We start from the raw sequence: 14,465 nt of genomic DNA, 5'->3' as shown, positions 1-14,465 counted from the left end.
CTATTTTCCTAGTCCGAGTTGGAGTCCTAGTTTCTAATTATGTCAAGTCCTAATTCTACTGTGAGTTGTTAGTCTTAGTTTCAGTTTGAATTGTTAGTTCTAGTTCTTTTCCTATTGTAACTTGGAATCCTATCATGATTAGGAATTCCTAATCTGATTAGGAGTTCCCTTTTCTATTGTAATTTGAGATTATAAATACAAGCATTATGAGGGAGACTGATAAGTTTAACAGTTCTCTCCTCTTCCTCATCTTCTTCTCTTTCTCTCTTCTTCCTCCATTCTCGGTTCTGGTTTTCTTCATCTATATTCTCTAACAGGAACTTTCTGCGCAGCCAAGTGGGGGCAAATAACATAGCAATACTGACACTCGCCATCACTATCATCATCATCAACCTGGCTCTGATACCAAATTGGTGGAGGGCCTGTAGGAGAAGAGGGGAACTAGGGAGAAATCAGAGTTGCAGGGGATAAAGAGAGAGGAGGGAACACACATGCACAATCACTTCTTGCACAAACCAGCAAGTTCAACTTCACTATTCAATTCTCAAATCTTCAAATCTGTTGCTCTCCTATGATTACAATGAATAAATAGAAAATAGCCTTGCATAGGAATAGAAACCTAACTAAAATGGAAACAAACCAAAAAGGAACTGCCAAAATAGACCATAGCTAAAGAAAGGAAACTACCTACGAAGCTCCTATGTAATCTACTCATTTCAAATAAAAATAAACTAAAATAGATATTGCAGCCTAAATGAACTACAGCCCTTTCTAGACCAGAAAACCGGTTTAGGACTAGTCTTTGGTTTGGGCCTCCAAAGTGGGTTATGTCGGTCCAGCCAGGCCAAGGCAACTGCATAAAAAACTCTTGGTTGTGAAGCAGAAGCTTCTGAACTTCCTGGTCAAAACCTAGCAAATCTCAAATCTCCTCCAGCCACCACATATGTCTTGACCTTCTCTCCAGTCCTTAAATGGCACTTGTCATTACAATTCACCTATCATTCCTAAACCCTAGTTCTAACCTGCAGTGCTTTCACACTTAAAACCCTATCTTGAGTTGTCCAACACTCCAACCATCTTCTATTGTCCTAAGCCTTTTATCATGTCTTCCTTACATTCTGTCGCTTCTATCTGGTTTAGCTAAACCATAGATTTTTTCCTAAAGGTTCTACACTTCTCGGTTCTCTCTCTCTGCCCCTCCTATGTTGCGTATCTTATCTATTGATAGACTCTTCATGTTTACCCCTTCGTAAGAAATTTTATACAATCTGAGCTGGTTTGCTAGTTTTATTTCGTAAAATTGTCTATTTATTAATATTGTTGTGAGAATGGGAACTATTTTTGTTTTTATTATGTATATGAAAACTTATATTGTCTATCATGTTTCCTCAGATTTCAAACCGTCGGAAAAGGTAAAAATATTTTATTCAGGAAGGGAACTGGAAGATGCTAAATCTCTTGCCATACAAAATGTCCGACCAAATTCTATCCTTCATCTTGTGCGCACAAAAATACATTTGTGGCCAAGAGCCCAAAAGTTGCCTGGTGAAAATAAGTCTCTGCGTCCCCCTGGAGCATTTAAGAAGAAATCAGAGCTCTCTTTGAAAGATGGTCATGTCTTTCTGATGGAGTAAGTAATGCTTTTGAATTTCTTTTATGCCCTTTTGGATGTACATAAGGAATGATGGAATGGTTAATTTTTTTTTTAAAAAAAAAGGGAAACATTCGTCGAAGAATTGTGTTGTATTGGTTAGTCAATATAGATGTCTTGATGAATCCTAAGTTTTATGTGCGTTTGTATTATTCATCCTCTACATTGTGTCCGTTTGTATTATCCGTCCTTTACATTGTTTGTTTATATAATTTTCTTAACAACAATTTACTGTTTTTACTATTGTGCAATTAACCAATTCTATTAAGTTAGTTCTTTTTATGCATCCTTTTACCATTCAGTGAAAAGTTAGCTCCTTCTAAGCTGAATTGGTTTGAAATTGCTTCTGGTAAATTCCAAGATTCTTAAAAATTGATCCTTAATTAAAGTCATGTCAATATGTCTTTGCATTATGTTTACCATTTAAATTTCATCAGGTTTGCTCCACCACTTCTTTCTTAACCTATTTCTTTAGACTAGGGATTCTTTGTTTTTTTTTTTTTCTATTATAATAAATTGAGATTCTGTTTGATTTTTTCACAAACCAAATTTAAAATGTGGGGTGTGATGGAGGAATTTAAGGTTATGATGGTGAAACACTTTGTTAAAGGTTTGCTGGTTATGTAAACATGTCTTCCAGTCCAAAGTTATTAGAGTGCTCAACTCAACTAAGCCTTATCCCAACTTAATGGGGTTGGATACACAGATCCTGTTTCACCATTCAACTCAATTTGAGGTCATACTAGGTGTCGTGTCTTATATCACTAATTATCCTCGTGTCATTTTGGGCTTACACCTTTCTCTTTTAACTCCTGCAATCTGAATCATATCATTCTTCACCAATGCATTTGGAGATCTTTGTTGCACATGTCCCTGCCACCTTGAACAGCTATCTGAGCTACACCTGAATCACCTTTAATGTATTCAGTTTTTATCCTTTCTTTGTAGTCACTACTTATCCAGTTATTCATCTCAATATCGTCATTACTACTACACTTATTTAATTTTTTTGTTATATCTTGACCACCCAACATTCAGCTCCATAGATCATTACTAGTTTAAATCTGTCCTAATTTTCTTTTGCTTTTTAGTGGAATATTGAACTCTCCAGAATCACCTCTCCACTTCATCCACCTTGCTTTAATACTATTTGTAACATTTTCCTCTATTTTACCCATAGTTGTCAAGGGATTAAAAACAGATTAAGAATTAACAAATCAAAAGATTCCCTAGTACCACTTAACACAGTATCCCACCTAATGTCTGTTGCTAATAACAATAAAGATTGTTAAACAGTCCCCCCGAGCCTACTGGTTTCTATTAAATACCATTAACAAAGTAATAGTAACCCATATAAGCATACATTTATAAAATAGATTGTTGTTTGAGTGCTTCCTATGATCTCATGCTTCTTCATATAGTGCTACCCCATGTTGTATGACTGTGAACCACTCATATTTCTTCTTTTGGATTCTTTGGCATTTAAAGGCTCCTTGAAAAGAAAGAATCCTACTCTGCTTGTGAGGTGAGAAGTAGGATGTTGAGTTCCCTGTTAGATTAGATTTATTTGGTTATTTTTCTGTGATGTTGCAGGTATTGTGAAGAAAGACCTTTATTGTTAGGCAATGTTGGGATGGGTGCACGGTTGTGCACTTATTATCAAAAATCAGCCCCAGGCGACCAAACTGCATCCTCATTGCGCAATGGAATCAACAGTCTGGGGACTGCCCTCACACTTGATCCTGCTGAAAAATCTCCTTTCCTTGGAGATATCAAACATGGATGCAGCCAGTCATCTCTTGAAACCAACATGTATAGAGCACCCATATTTCCCCATAAATTGGCCTCAACTGACTATTTGTTGGTTCGTTCTGCAAAGGGAAAGCTCTCTCTCAGGCGCATTGACAGAATAGATGTTGTTGGGCAACAGGTTGGTTATTTCATGTTCTCAGTTCTTTAGATACCTCTGCAGAAATGAATACAATAGACATGCCTTAAATTCTTATTTACCTTTTATCATTAGATGTCACATGAAAATTCCTTTATCTATGCATAATTTGTTTATTACTTTTTCAACTCCTGTTAGTGGATGTTTCTTGGTGCACTGATAAAATGCTCAGGCTGCGGGCTTGAGCGCAGGTTGAAGTCTAAAGTTGGTCACTTTGTCCAAAAATGCCAGAGGGATAGAACTGATTCCGGTCCACCTCTCCCTGGACTCAAAGTGGGACTTGCTCTAGGTTCGGACCTATATTTGTTTAATCCTTGTCATTAGGATTTTACCCATCGTTCAAATTTCACCAAAATATTATGAGGTAGGTTATGCATAATTCTGCTTTCAAATGAAATCTGCTCCATTGCAGGCAAATAGGCAATGCTAACCAATTCACAGTTTTTTTTAACCTAAAAGAGCTTCTTGAAAACAAAATTCTATCTCTTTTTCATTTTTGTGGCACTTGCAAGCGAAGGGCTTTACTATGAGAACTGGAGGAGCACCAGCATGTTGCAGCAGCTCCAAGTGCACCCGATAATGAACATGACAAGAAGAAGCAGAAAATCCTTGATCTGATTTCTGAGGTGCAGGTGGCCCCAAAAGTAGCACCTGCTATTGGATAATCAACCTCTCTTGCCATGGCTGTAGATGATAATTTATTTTTTCTCGTGAAATCATGTACACGGCTTCTGTGCAAGGGATCACAAAGACAACTTATATTCCATGTAGAAGTCTTCATCTTGGCACACTTTCAGCCTCAATTATCTCTTTGTAACTTCCCCCTCATGGACTTGCTTCAATAGGACCTTTATTTTAACTACCATAAAACTGTTCCCCCTTCCAATAATTCCTGCAATCATTAGAGACAATTCACATTTAACCGTTTGTGTTCAGTCAATTAACATATCCTATGCCACAATCCCTTATCTGCAAGCTTCATCAAATAATTTTCATGACAGATATCTTAGACAAAGTGACCAAACTTAGACTTCAACCTGCAAAGAGCTCCAACATCTTAGATATCTGCTCTTAGGTACAAGCTTTTGTCCATTGATATAAACGCCATAGACTTAGTTATCAGATGGTAGATAACAAGAAACAACTAGATCCAAGTCTTTGATTGAGAATGAATGTAAGCACTTGACCTGATGCTGGTTTGGCAGGAACAAATTGCCCAACCAAACAGTAGAGAAAAATTTAATTGGCCTTAATCCCTTTACTGATAACAGATCACCTGCTGTATTTTTTATTTTCCTCCATCTTCACGTGCACCAGAATAACAAATTTATTTAAGTGCAAGGTTTATTTGAAGTTACAGGAAAGTCTGTAAAGGTCAAGCAAAACCTGAATAGCAGAAAGTTTGCAATCAGTGATTGCAACTTTGTTGATTGCAAAAATTACCATCTCCAAATTTTGTACACTAGTTCTCCTTTAGAAAATCACCGTCACTTGTTTCGTTATTTAATCTCTTACATTACAACACATGATTTACTTGTCACAGGGGAAAAAACGAAGAGTTGTGAAAAAACGAAGAGTTAATCCAGTTTTTAGGATTTTGCTTTTGGCATATTTTACGACCATAGTTCAAAAACTTGCCGAAATCATGGAGAGATCTCGAATATCTCGAGAATCTCGAGCTCCTCGAGACAATATGACATACGAGACACAAAACATGCATAGTTTCGAATAACTCGACCGAAATTTTGAATATTTCGAGAATCTCGACCTCCTTAGTACTCATAGAGTCATAATATAATACTATTTGTACTTGGGTGTCTTTTTAATGTGCATTGTTTCACTGTACTTCGTAGGTTTTTACTGTAAGTCAACTATTTCTTAAATAATTATTCAATATTATGTGTCTTTATCCATTATTGCATAATTTACTTGTTTTACTTGCCAATTATGTCTCATATCATTCAAACAATGTATAGAATAGGCAATATTACATTAAGGGTTCGGCATTTACTGCCAACCAAGGGTGCAAATCCGAAACACCAAATGTTTTTTTTTTTTTTTAATCAATTTGAAGATTTAAATATGTTTATTAACCTATAACAAACTTCCCTTAAAGTTTCGGAGCCAACTGTGGACATTTTCTCACCAAAACTTCATTCCAAAAAAAAAAAAAAAAAAAAAAACCAATTGTCTCGGCAAGATCGAGATCTCGAGAATCTCGACCTGGTCGAGACGGCTGTTTGAGACGAGTTTTCGAACTATGGTTACGACTAACATTTGAAATCCTCTTAAGGTGCTCAACTGCTCGTTTATTTTTATAGTTTTTTTTCACTCTAAGTTTGTATTAGAGAAAAAAATATTTTTTTGACAATATTCAAAATTAAAGCTGATCTTCTTTATATGTGAGAAATTATGATGTATGTAGTTGTAAGAGTATGGGCAAACCTGAATTCATTCTTTGATGCAAAGTAAGTGATCTACCTTTCTCACCTATGATTTCTTTTCTGTTGAGAAGATGTTTGGACCCTAACAACTTACTATTATTGGGTGATACTTGTGGGCCTGTGGCAAGGAGTAATTATAAGGTTATTTGCTTCTTCAGTTCATATTCTAATGCATAGATTTTTTTATTTTAATCTTGACGAAATAATTTAATTTTTTGCAAACAAAGTTTTTTATTGTGAAACATTTTACGAAGAACGTTGTCTAAACTGTTCTAGACCATGCTTTTCCTCAGGAGCCTCACATGGAAGTAACTTCTCCAGGATCAAAAGGTCTTCAGACATATATAGGGAACAGACTATTGGTATATATTTACCGTGAGTTCTGTGCCAATGAAAAGCGTGGCTTGCTTCCTTGTGTTCGAGCTGATGAATTGTCTGCACAATTCCCAAATCTGTCAGAATCCTTTCTACGGAAAAGGCTAAAGCACTGTGCAGATTTACAGGTTTTTTTTGTATTTTTGTTGTTCATTCTCACTGATTCACTGCAGCAATTTGTTTGTTGATATGCATGTTTGCATAATGGTGGCAACCATAGTTGTCAAGGCGGCAAGGTGACCCAAGGCAGTGGAGAGATGCCTAAACGCTTAGGCGACAAGGTGCCCGCCTAGGCGACCGAGGCGCCCTCAAGTGTTATTTTTTATTTCTCCCCTTTTCTAACATTTTTTAGTGTGCTACAATATTTTGTTATGCTACAATATATACTTTATATCATAAAAAATCAACATTAAGCCTCCTCAAGTCATTAAAAATCAACATTAATTTACCTCAAGTCATCAAAAATCAACATTAAGCCACATCAAGTCATCAAAAATAACATTAAGTCACATCAAGTCTAAAAAATCAGCATAGAACTAGAAGACAGCAGAACTGAAGAAGCAAGCTATTGGAAGTTTGAAACAATCAAAACATACATTTGATTTATACTGTTCTTAGAAAATATGATCTTATCTTTAAGTAAATAAATTGCTCTCGATTTAGAGAGATTTTCTTGTTCTCTAAGAATTTTGACTAGTCAAATGATTTTTTTTTTACATGAGACTTTTTGTATTAGTTAGAGCACAAAACCAGTTTTCCAACAAATCCAAAATTGCTTAAATCTGATTTATATTAAAGAAGTTATGTTCCGGTCAAACCTTATTTGGTCTACGCGAATACTGTCAAAATCGATTTGAATGAAAATATTATTTTACATATCAAAACAAATGAATATTTTACCGCACTATTTGTTTTAGCAATGTTTTACCGTATTAAGATTTATAGAATTCTTAGATTTTAGAGAAACCCTAGCATTTGAAAGTTGTAAATTTCACCTACCGCCAAAATCCAGTTTTTGTTTTTGAACTGGGGGGTTGACTTTTTATCATTTTGGAATTGATTTTTTAACTATTTTTATTGGATTCAAATAGGAGGTATTTTCTTATTTATGAATAATATCTTAAGTAAATGAAATTATAAATATAATAACATTTTCTTAAATGATATTTGGCATAAATAAGGGCCAATACTGGGTTCGATACCACTAAAAATCAGTGCAAAGCACCTTGCAAAAAGGCGGCTGTTGCCTAGGCCCCAACAAAACCGCCTGGACACCTAGGCGACGCCTTGACAACTATGGTGACAACTCTATTCAACCTGCCTGCCTGAGACTGCGGCCCATTTTGATCATGTTTTGTTCCTGCTCAAGTCCAGGATATGCTTTGCCAACATGTCTCAAACTTGCTTTTCTTTTTTATTTATTTATTTATTTGTGAAACCCTCTAGTTGGTTTAAATTCAGTTTACGCAACCTGATTTGTCATCGCCCAGGGATTATTTCCATATTTTGTCTTATGAGCACAATGGTACTTCCTAATTATTTATCAATATTTACTGCTCGCTCTGCTGTACTGATGCTCAATACTTTTTGCATATGGGACCCATCAGAGGCGACCAAGTGGATTGTTTTGGGTTATGAGACACAATTTCCGCATTCCATTGGAAGAAGAACTCAGAAGGATGGTAACACCTGAGAATGTAAGTTATACTTCATGGCATTGCCCCTACGTTTCTCTTTTATACAAAATACTCAATTGTTAACCACTGGATGATTTCCTTCATTCCTTGAAACATGCATGATGCTGCTTAGAAGACTTTATGCACTTTTGTTTATCCACATGGATGAATGAATTTACTCATACTGGGGAGTAGTATGTATTGTAATTGATAAGTTAATTGATAAGTAACTGTGTATGTCAATGTAAATATAAATATTCTTCACAATACAAAAACCTTTGTCTTTTGCTCTCTAAGAAATTTTTTCTTTCACTAATTATATTCAGTACTCTTTTTTTTTTTTTTTAGTTTTAGTATTCTAATTTTTGTCGTATATACCTAACAGTTAAATTGACACTCCTTGGCGTCACAATAGCTGTCCAAGAAAAATTAAGTTAGAATGTGAGCAAAGATGAGTGAATTTGGTTAGCTTCACCAGATGCCATATCACTCAAAAGTGAGTGTGTAGGCAGAGAACTACAAGACTGTCATTGTGAATTCAACTATAGTGGCACTAATGTAATTATGTGTAATATTGTACTCATTTTTTAACCACATGGCATACTTTTTTTAAGCTGAAACTTGACCAATTAAATGGATGTGGGGTTCCTATGGCTATGACTATGACCTACTCAGATTTCCAGATGCACTAGCTTTCATTGAATTTGACATTCTACTATATACGCATTCAACTTCACAAAACCTTAAAAGGCTTAAACCAACTAATTGGGTGAGCTACACAAATTCTGTTGGTCCAAGTTTCCCTTCATCCATGTGGAAGTGGAATTCCATGACCATGGGCATCGATCGGTACAATCGGATGCCCATGGGGAGGGATACTTTCGCCCCAAACAATAGGAGGTGGGAGTATATGATGGGACAAGAGTCCAATCACATGGTCACATCACCAGGGTGAGGGGATTCTTCCTCCTCCACTGGTGAAGGAAAACTTTTGCCAATTCTGTTTGCCATTCTGCTCTATGTACCATGTGAAGCATGATTAAAACCAAAACATATTTAATCATTAATTGATATTTATGCATTAAATTTGTGAACATTTTTTTTGTTTTCTAATATTGTAAGTTATGTTGATCTTTTCTCCTTGTTTACTACAGGATTAGAATTTTAAAAGTTTAATAGTGAACTAATGATATTTCTCATCGTATTCATAAAGTGTCTTGGGTGTCTAGAGCACCAATACAGAGTCCTTAATAAACACAGAGAAGTTAAGGATAGAATTAAATTTAAGTTATTTAAGACAGAAAAAGATATGATGTTTTAGTGGATTATGTTTGTAAATTATTATGTCAAGTTTGAGGATTTTCTAGACCAGGAAATCCCTTAATCATTGTCTACATCAGAAGTTACAATTATGTCATCTGACTGTTTGTTTAAATTCCCCAATTTTTAATTGGATTTGGTACTACATTCTGACACTGGAGAAGTTGAATTTATTGGTCATGTGATGGATTTTTTTTCACTGTTTCATTTATTGTATGAGCCCTTATGCATTATCTATCCTCAGGTTTGTGCCTATGAAAGCATGCTAGCTGGTCTCCATCGGCTAAAACGTTTAGGAATAAGCAAGTTGACGAACCCTTCTGGCCTTTCTTCTGCAATGAACCAACTTCCAGATGAAGCCATTGCTCTTGCTGCGGCGTCCCATATCGAGAGGGAACTTCAGATAACTCCCTGGAACCTGAGCAGCAATTTTGTTGCATGTATTAGTCAGGTAAAATTTATTTTTGTATAGCTGATTGTTTATTTGGGGCCATTGCTTGGAGCAATGGTAAAAGGTTGAGGCAGCAAGGGAAAATGTATGGGTTCGAGTCTCGAGAGCTAGTTTGTGCAAAAAAGATTGATGGTGAGACTACCCTCTCCAAACTTACCCCTCCCAGGGCCCTGCATAGGCAGGACCAGCACTGGGTAAATGGTCCTTTTTATAGCTGATTGTTTATTGGAGGTAATCAAGCTTATTCTTTTTGCCTCTTACTGGAATGTGACCTAGGTTCTCTTTTCCAATAATATTTTGATATTTATTGATCCACAGGGTATAAAACTTTTCTTGTCCAGAATATAAAACTTTTAGAAAACAGTGATGCGTGTTTGGTATTAAAAATTAGGAAAATGTTAATCTTCAGCAGAGTGAACTCTGTGAAGTTCATCAGTTGCCATGAGGCGAGAAATGTTAGACATGGCTGGGTCCATGTCATAGAGTATATCAAACCCATGAATATGCAATAGGAGTAAAAAATGGATTAAAGTTTGAATATTACGTGCCAAAAGCATCCACTGTAAGACTAACGGTTGGTCGCATGCTTGGGATATTGTACTACTCTGGACACAGATATGGTCCATACAACATATGCTCATTTAGGTTTGATATTTGACCAAGGTGATCGGTGAGGGAGCCCTTTATAACATGAACCAAAAAAATATTTACAATTTCATGCCAATCAGTGACTTGTGAACTTCTAAAGTTCATTATCCTTTGTGAATTTATGGACTTATGCTGAATTGACAACAGCCTTTTAATCATGTTGGCATCTGCAGAAAATAGTTCTCAACCCTTGGATAGAAAAGTAATATGTGGTCATTGGCTGGATGTTATCATAACATGGTAATCATAATTCAATGCCCAGTTAGGTGCCAATTAGGCAATGAATCAGTTCCCAATGGTCAAGGAGCCTCACCGCTTTATTGTCCAAGGAGCTAAGACCCACTGATGCAAATCTGAAACCCTAACTCTGATAGAATTTGGGAATACTGCAAGGGTTTATAAAAGGAAGATAGTTCCAGAATGGGGCAGATTAGGAAAATTGGGGCTAACTGATCTGTAATAATATAAACAGATTAGATAACTCAAGAACAGGGATAAGAATGCTATAAACAGATTATAAAGCAACCAGAAAGTCTGAAACTTAACCCGTTAATCAGGGTATAATTATAAAGAGGTTTTCTGTAATTTGAAATTCCTAGGTCCAAATAACCTGAAATTCAGATTGAGTCGTTGTGCAATTTAGTACTATCGAAGAACAAAAGGAAGCAGAAACTTGTCAGGAATGAACAAGTTCTGGTCTAGGAAATCGGTAGCAGCAACAACTAGAAAGTAGAGTATCAGCTAGAAGGGTTAAAACAAGGATTTTAGTATTGGTATTGGATAAGGTTGCATACAATATGCCCTTCCCAGACTCCACAGTGGCGGGAGCCTCGTGTACTGGGTACACCCTTTTATTGGATAACAATCATATCAGACGGGTGATTTTTTTGAGACGTATCGTATCATATTGGAGAGACGCAAGATACACTAAAGATAAGCTAAAGATATTCGTGGAAATGTCAAGTAACGCATGGAAATGCAAATGTTACATGCAAAAAATATAAAACCCTACAAATAAGCAATATGTAAAATATACCTTGTATAAAAAGGAGAACAAGGTATGATAAGAAAAAAAAATTGTATTCAATTGATTATGTATAAAGGATGAGGTTTCTTACATGTACTAATAGTCTAATACCATAAAGAGCTACGGGCTGATTTGGACTCAGAGTTGGAAGTGTTCTCAGGTAAAGGTGTAATTAAGATGATGTTGTGCATAGACTGAACATGCATGCAATACAAAAAAATATAAAATATAAAATTATCAGAAAAAATGGAAGCAATTTATCCATAATGTATTTCATATATTACGTGTAATTTTCAAACAACATTGGACACATTTGCTTCAATGTATCCATATATTTTTCCTTTTTTCATAATTTTTTATTTTCTAGAAAATAATTTAAAATCAATCAATGTCCATAATGTATTTTATACAAATTTTCAAACAATATTCGACCTATTTGCATCAATGTATCCGTAAAAATTTCAATATGTAAATAAAATAAAAGGATAATTACTATAACTCCCCTATACTCACCCTATATTTACTCAAAGTCCCCTACCCAAAACTTCTTTTCTGATTCATCCAGAAAAGTAAAGTTCCACCTCTTCTTCTCCCTTGATATTTTTAAATCCCAGGATTACCCCTCTATCCAGGTAAGCCCACCCCCTCTCCTACAGTAGCTGCCAGTTCCCCCCACCCCACCCCAACCAAACCACTACCACTGCCTCTGCCTCCCAATTCCTCCCCCATCCCCTCCTTCCCCGACCACGTCCCTGCCTCCCTATATTAAATGTTAAATGTTTTTTGATTGAAAGAAGAAAAGAGAACAGAGAAGTGTTTTTCTTTGCTTGCATACCTTATAATAATAGTAACTATAAAAGAGCAGCAGAATCCAGAAGCAGGTCATTCCTCTCTGTTCGATTAAAAAATCTCATTGTCGTATTTGATTCAGTATTGGGTACCTAGCAGAGGAGTCCTTCTCCAATCCCTGCATCTCTTCTCCCTTTGATTCTGTTGGCGGGGAATTAATTTCCTGTTTATGATGCTCTGTTCTTCTTTCCGAACACGGATTCGCTTCCGGACTACGATAAGATTCAAGCAGTTTCTGTTATTCTCATCTATAATCAAGTATGCTATGTTGTTTTTTTATTCTTAGTTGCTGCGTTTCATTTCCTTTTCTTTTTAATTGTTGAATTTTTGGGTTAGGAACTGCCCTCTTTCTATTATTTTCATAGTGATCTCCCCCATACTGATCCATACGGTTGGGGAATGCAGAGGCTGGCAATTCACCTGAAAGACGATTTAAGTTCAAATAGAGGGTCTCTAGGTGATCAAAGGATGACACAGAGTAGAGTGGAAGGGGCCAGATAGGAAATAATGAGAAAGATTGAGGTAAGAGAGGTGGGTGAGGAGAGAGAGAGAGTCTTTCGGAGGGAAAGCGATAGACTGGTGACCCAACCATCGCCATTGTAATAAACACCTTCCCAAAGACAGCAATCCGAGGAAGAAAAAGAAGAGGAAGAGGAAGAAGAAGAAGACAACCAATTGGGAAGGATTGCGAGGCTGTAGATTGAGGACAGCAGAGAAACATAATCGAGCTCCTGGCAGGCATGATGGGGCATGGGGAGGCAAAATAGGAACAGAAAGCAGAGCAAAATGAAAAGGGTCATTGTTGATTGAGTGCGAACTTGTCATGCAGCCGTAGTGGCATGATTTTGTCTCTGTCTCTGGTTTGTGTTGCGCACAAGCAGCCGAAGCAGCAGCAGGTCTTCTGCTAGTAAAGACGTTATTTGAATTGGTTAAGTAGGGGAACAAGCGTAACATGAAAGAAGCAGAGAAAGAACAGGGAGTGTTTCAGATTCTGATGCATAGTAGGAACCTCACCACACTTGTCCTCTCCAAGAACTATAGAGAAGCGATCCACGTCTAAAAATCAAGAATCCGAGAGACAAGGGGCAGTTACCAGGTGAAAAGAATGAAGCAATTTAATTTTTTTTTGGTAAAAAGCAATTGGATTTAAGAACAATAAATGAAAGAGAAGACGTTTATCAAGTGAAATAGTGGTGTAACTAGGGCATTTTAAAACACCAAGGGAGAAGGGGAGGTGAAAAGTTTACTTTTCTGGGGGAATCAGAAAAAAAGTTTAAGGTAGGTGACTTTGAGTAAATATAGGGTGAGTATAGGGGAGTGATAGCAATTGCCCCTAAAATAAATACAGAAATTTAAAAAATATACTGCAATAATTCACTATTATAGATCTCATCTCTGTTACTCATAATTTTTCCAACTCATTATCTCATAATAAAATAACAAATTTTCCTATCTAGATCTATTTCCAGTTTTTAGAAAAAAAAAATCACAAATTGATCCTCAAATTCATGTAAATAAACAAGTTTGATGCAATGAATCATGTCTTTTAGCTAAAATGTATTAATTCACAGCAAAAAAACAGGGTTGAAATGCAAGATTTGAACAAAACTACAAAAGGTGGGTTTTCGAACTTACGTCACTTGGACAGGTTAAACACTTAAATCCGAGATTTGTAGAGATGTAATGATCGAAACAAGATGCAATTTGCTGGGTTAGAATCGTTTTTATGTAGAAAAGGAATCTCCAACTCAAATCGAAGCAAAATTATTGGATTGGATAGGTTTCCAAGAGTCATTTTTTTGGGGGGGGGGGTCCTAGTTTAATTCGCCGAATTATTCACTAATAATTTGGTGAATCCGAATTTTACGAATTATTTGACCGAATCTGAATTGGAATCAAAGATTCGGAAACGATCGTGCTTTATTGAGACTTACCGAATTATTCGTCGAATCCAAATTTTATCCGAATTAGTCGACCATTATTAAAAAAAAATACACTCAAAAACCCTTTTTTTTGGTAAACCAAAAAAAAAAAAAAAAAAGATTCGAATTCAGGGATTATTCAGCGAATTAAACA

At 36.1% G+C, this 14,465-nt stretch overlaps 1 protein-coding gene across 1 annotated transcript in view; it reads left to right on the top strand.

Annotated features, from left to right (window-relative positions):
- The window catches only part of LOC122663843 (transcription initiation factor TFIID subunit 1), a 99,017-nt gene that overhangs the window by 53,777 nt on the left and 30,775 nt on the right, over positions 1 to 14,465 (top strand). Inside the window, exons 10-14 of the mRNA XM_043859491.1 lie at positions 1,393 to 1,630; positions 3,245 to 3,581; positions 6,337 to 6,546; positions 8,026 to 8,115; positions 9,659 to 9,865. Coding sequence (XP_043715426.1) covers positions 1,393 to 1,630; positions 3,245 to 3,581; positions 6,337 to 6,546; positions 8,026 to 8,115; positions 9,659 to 9,865 — 1,082 coding nt within the window. The remainder of the gene's footprint in view (positions 1 to 1,392; positions 1,631 to 3,244; positions 3,582 to 6,336; positions 6,547 to 8,025; positions 8,116 to 9,658; positions 9,866 to 14,465) is intronic.

Source organism: Telopea speciosissima, chromosome 6, assembly GCF_018873765.1.
Source record: "Telopea speciosissima isolate NSW1024214 ecotype Mountain lineage chromosome 6, Tspe_v1, whole genome shotgun sequence".
NCBI lineage: Eukaryota > Viridiplantae > Streptophyta > Magnoliopsida > Proteales > Proteaceae > Telopea > Telopea speciosissima.
This window is presented reverse-complemented; position numbering and strand designations above follow the sequence as displayed.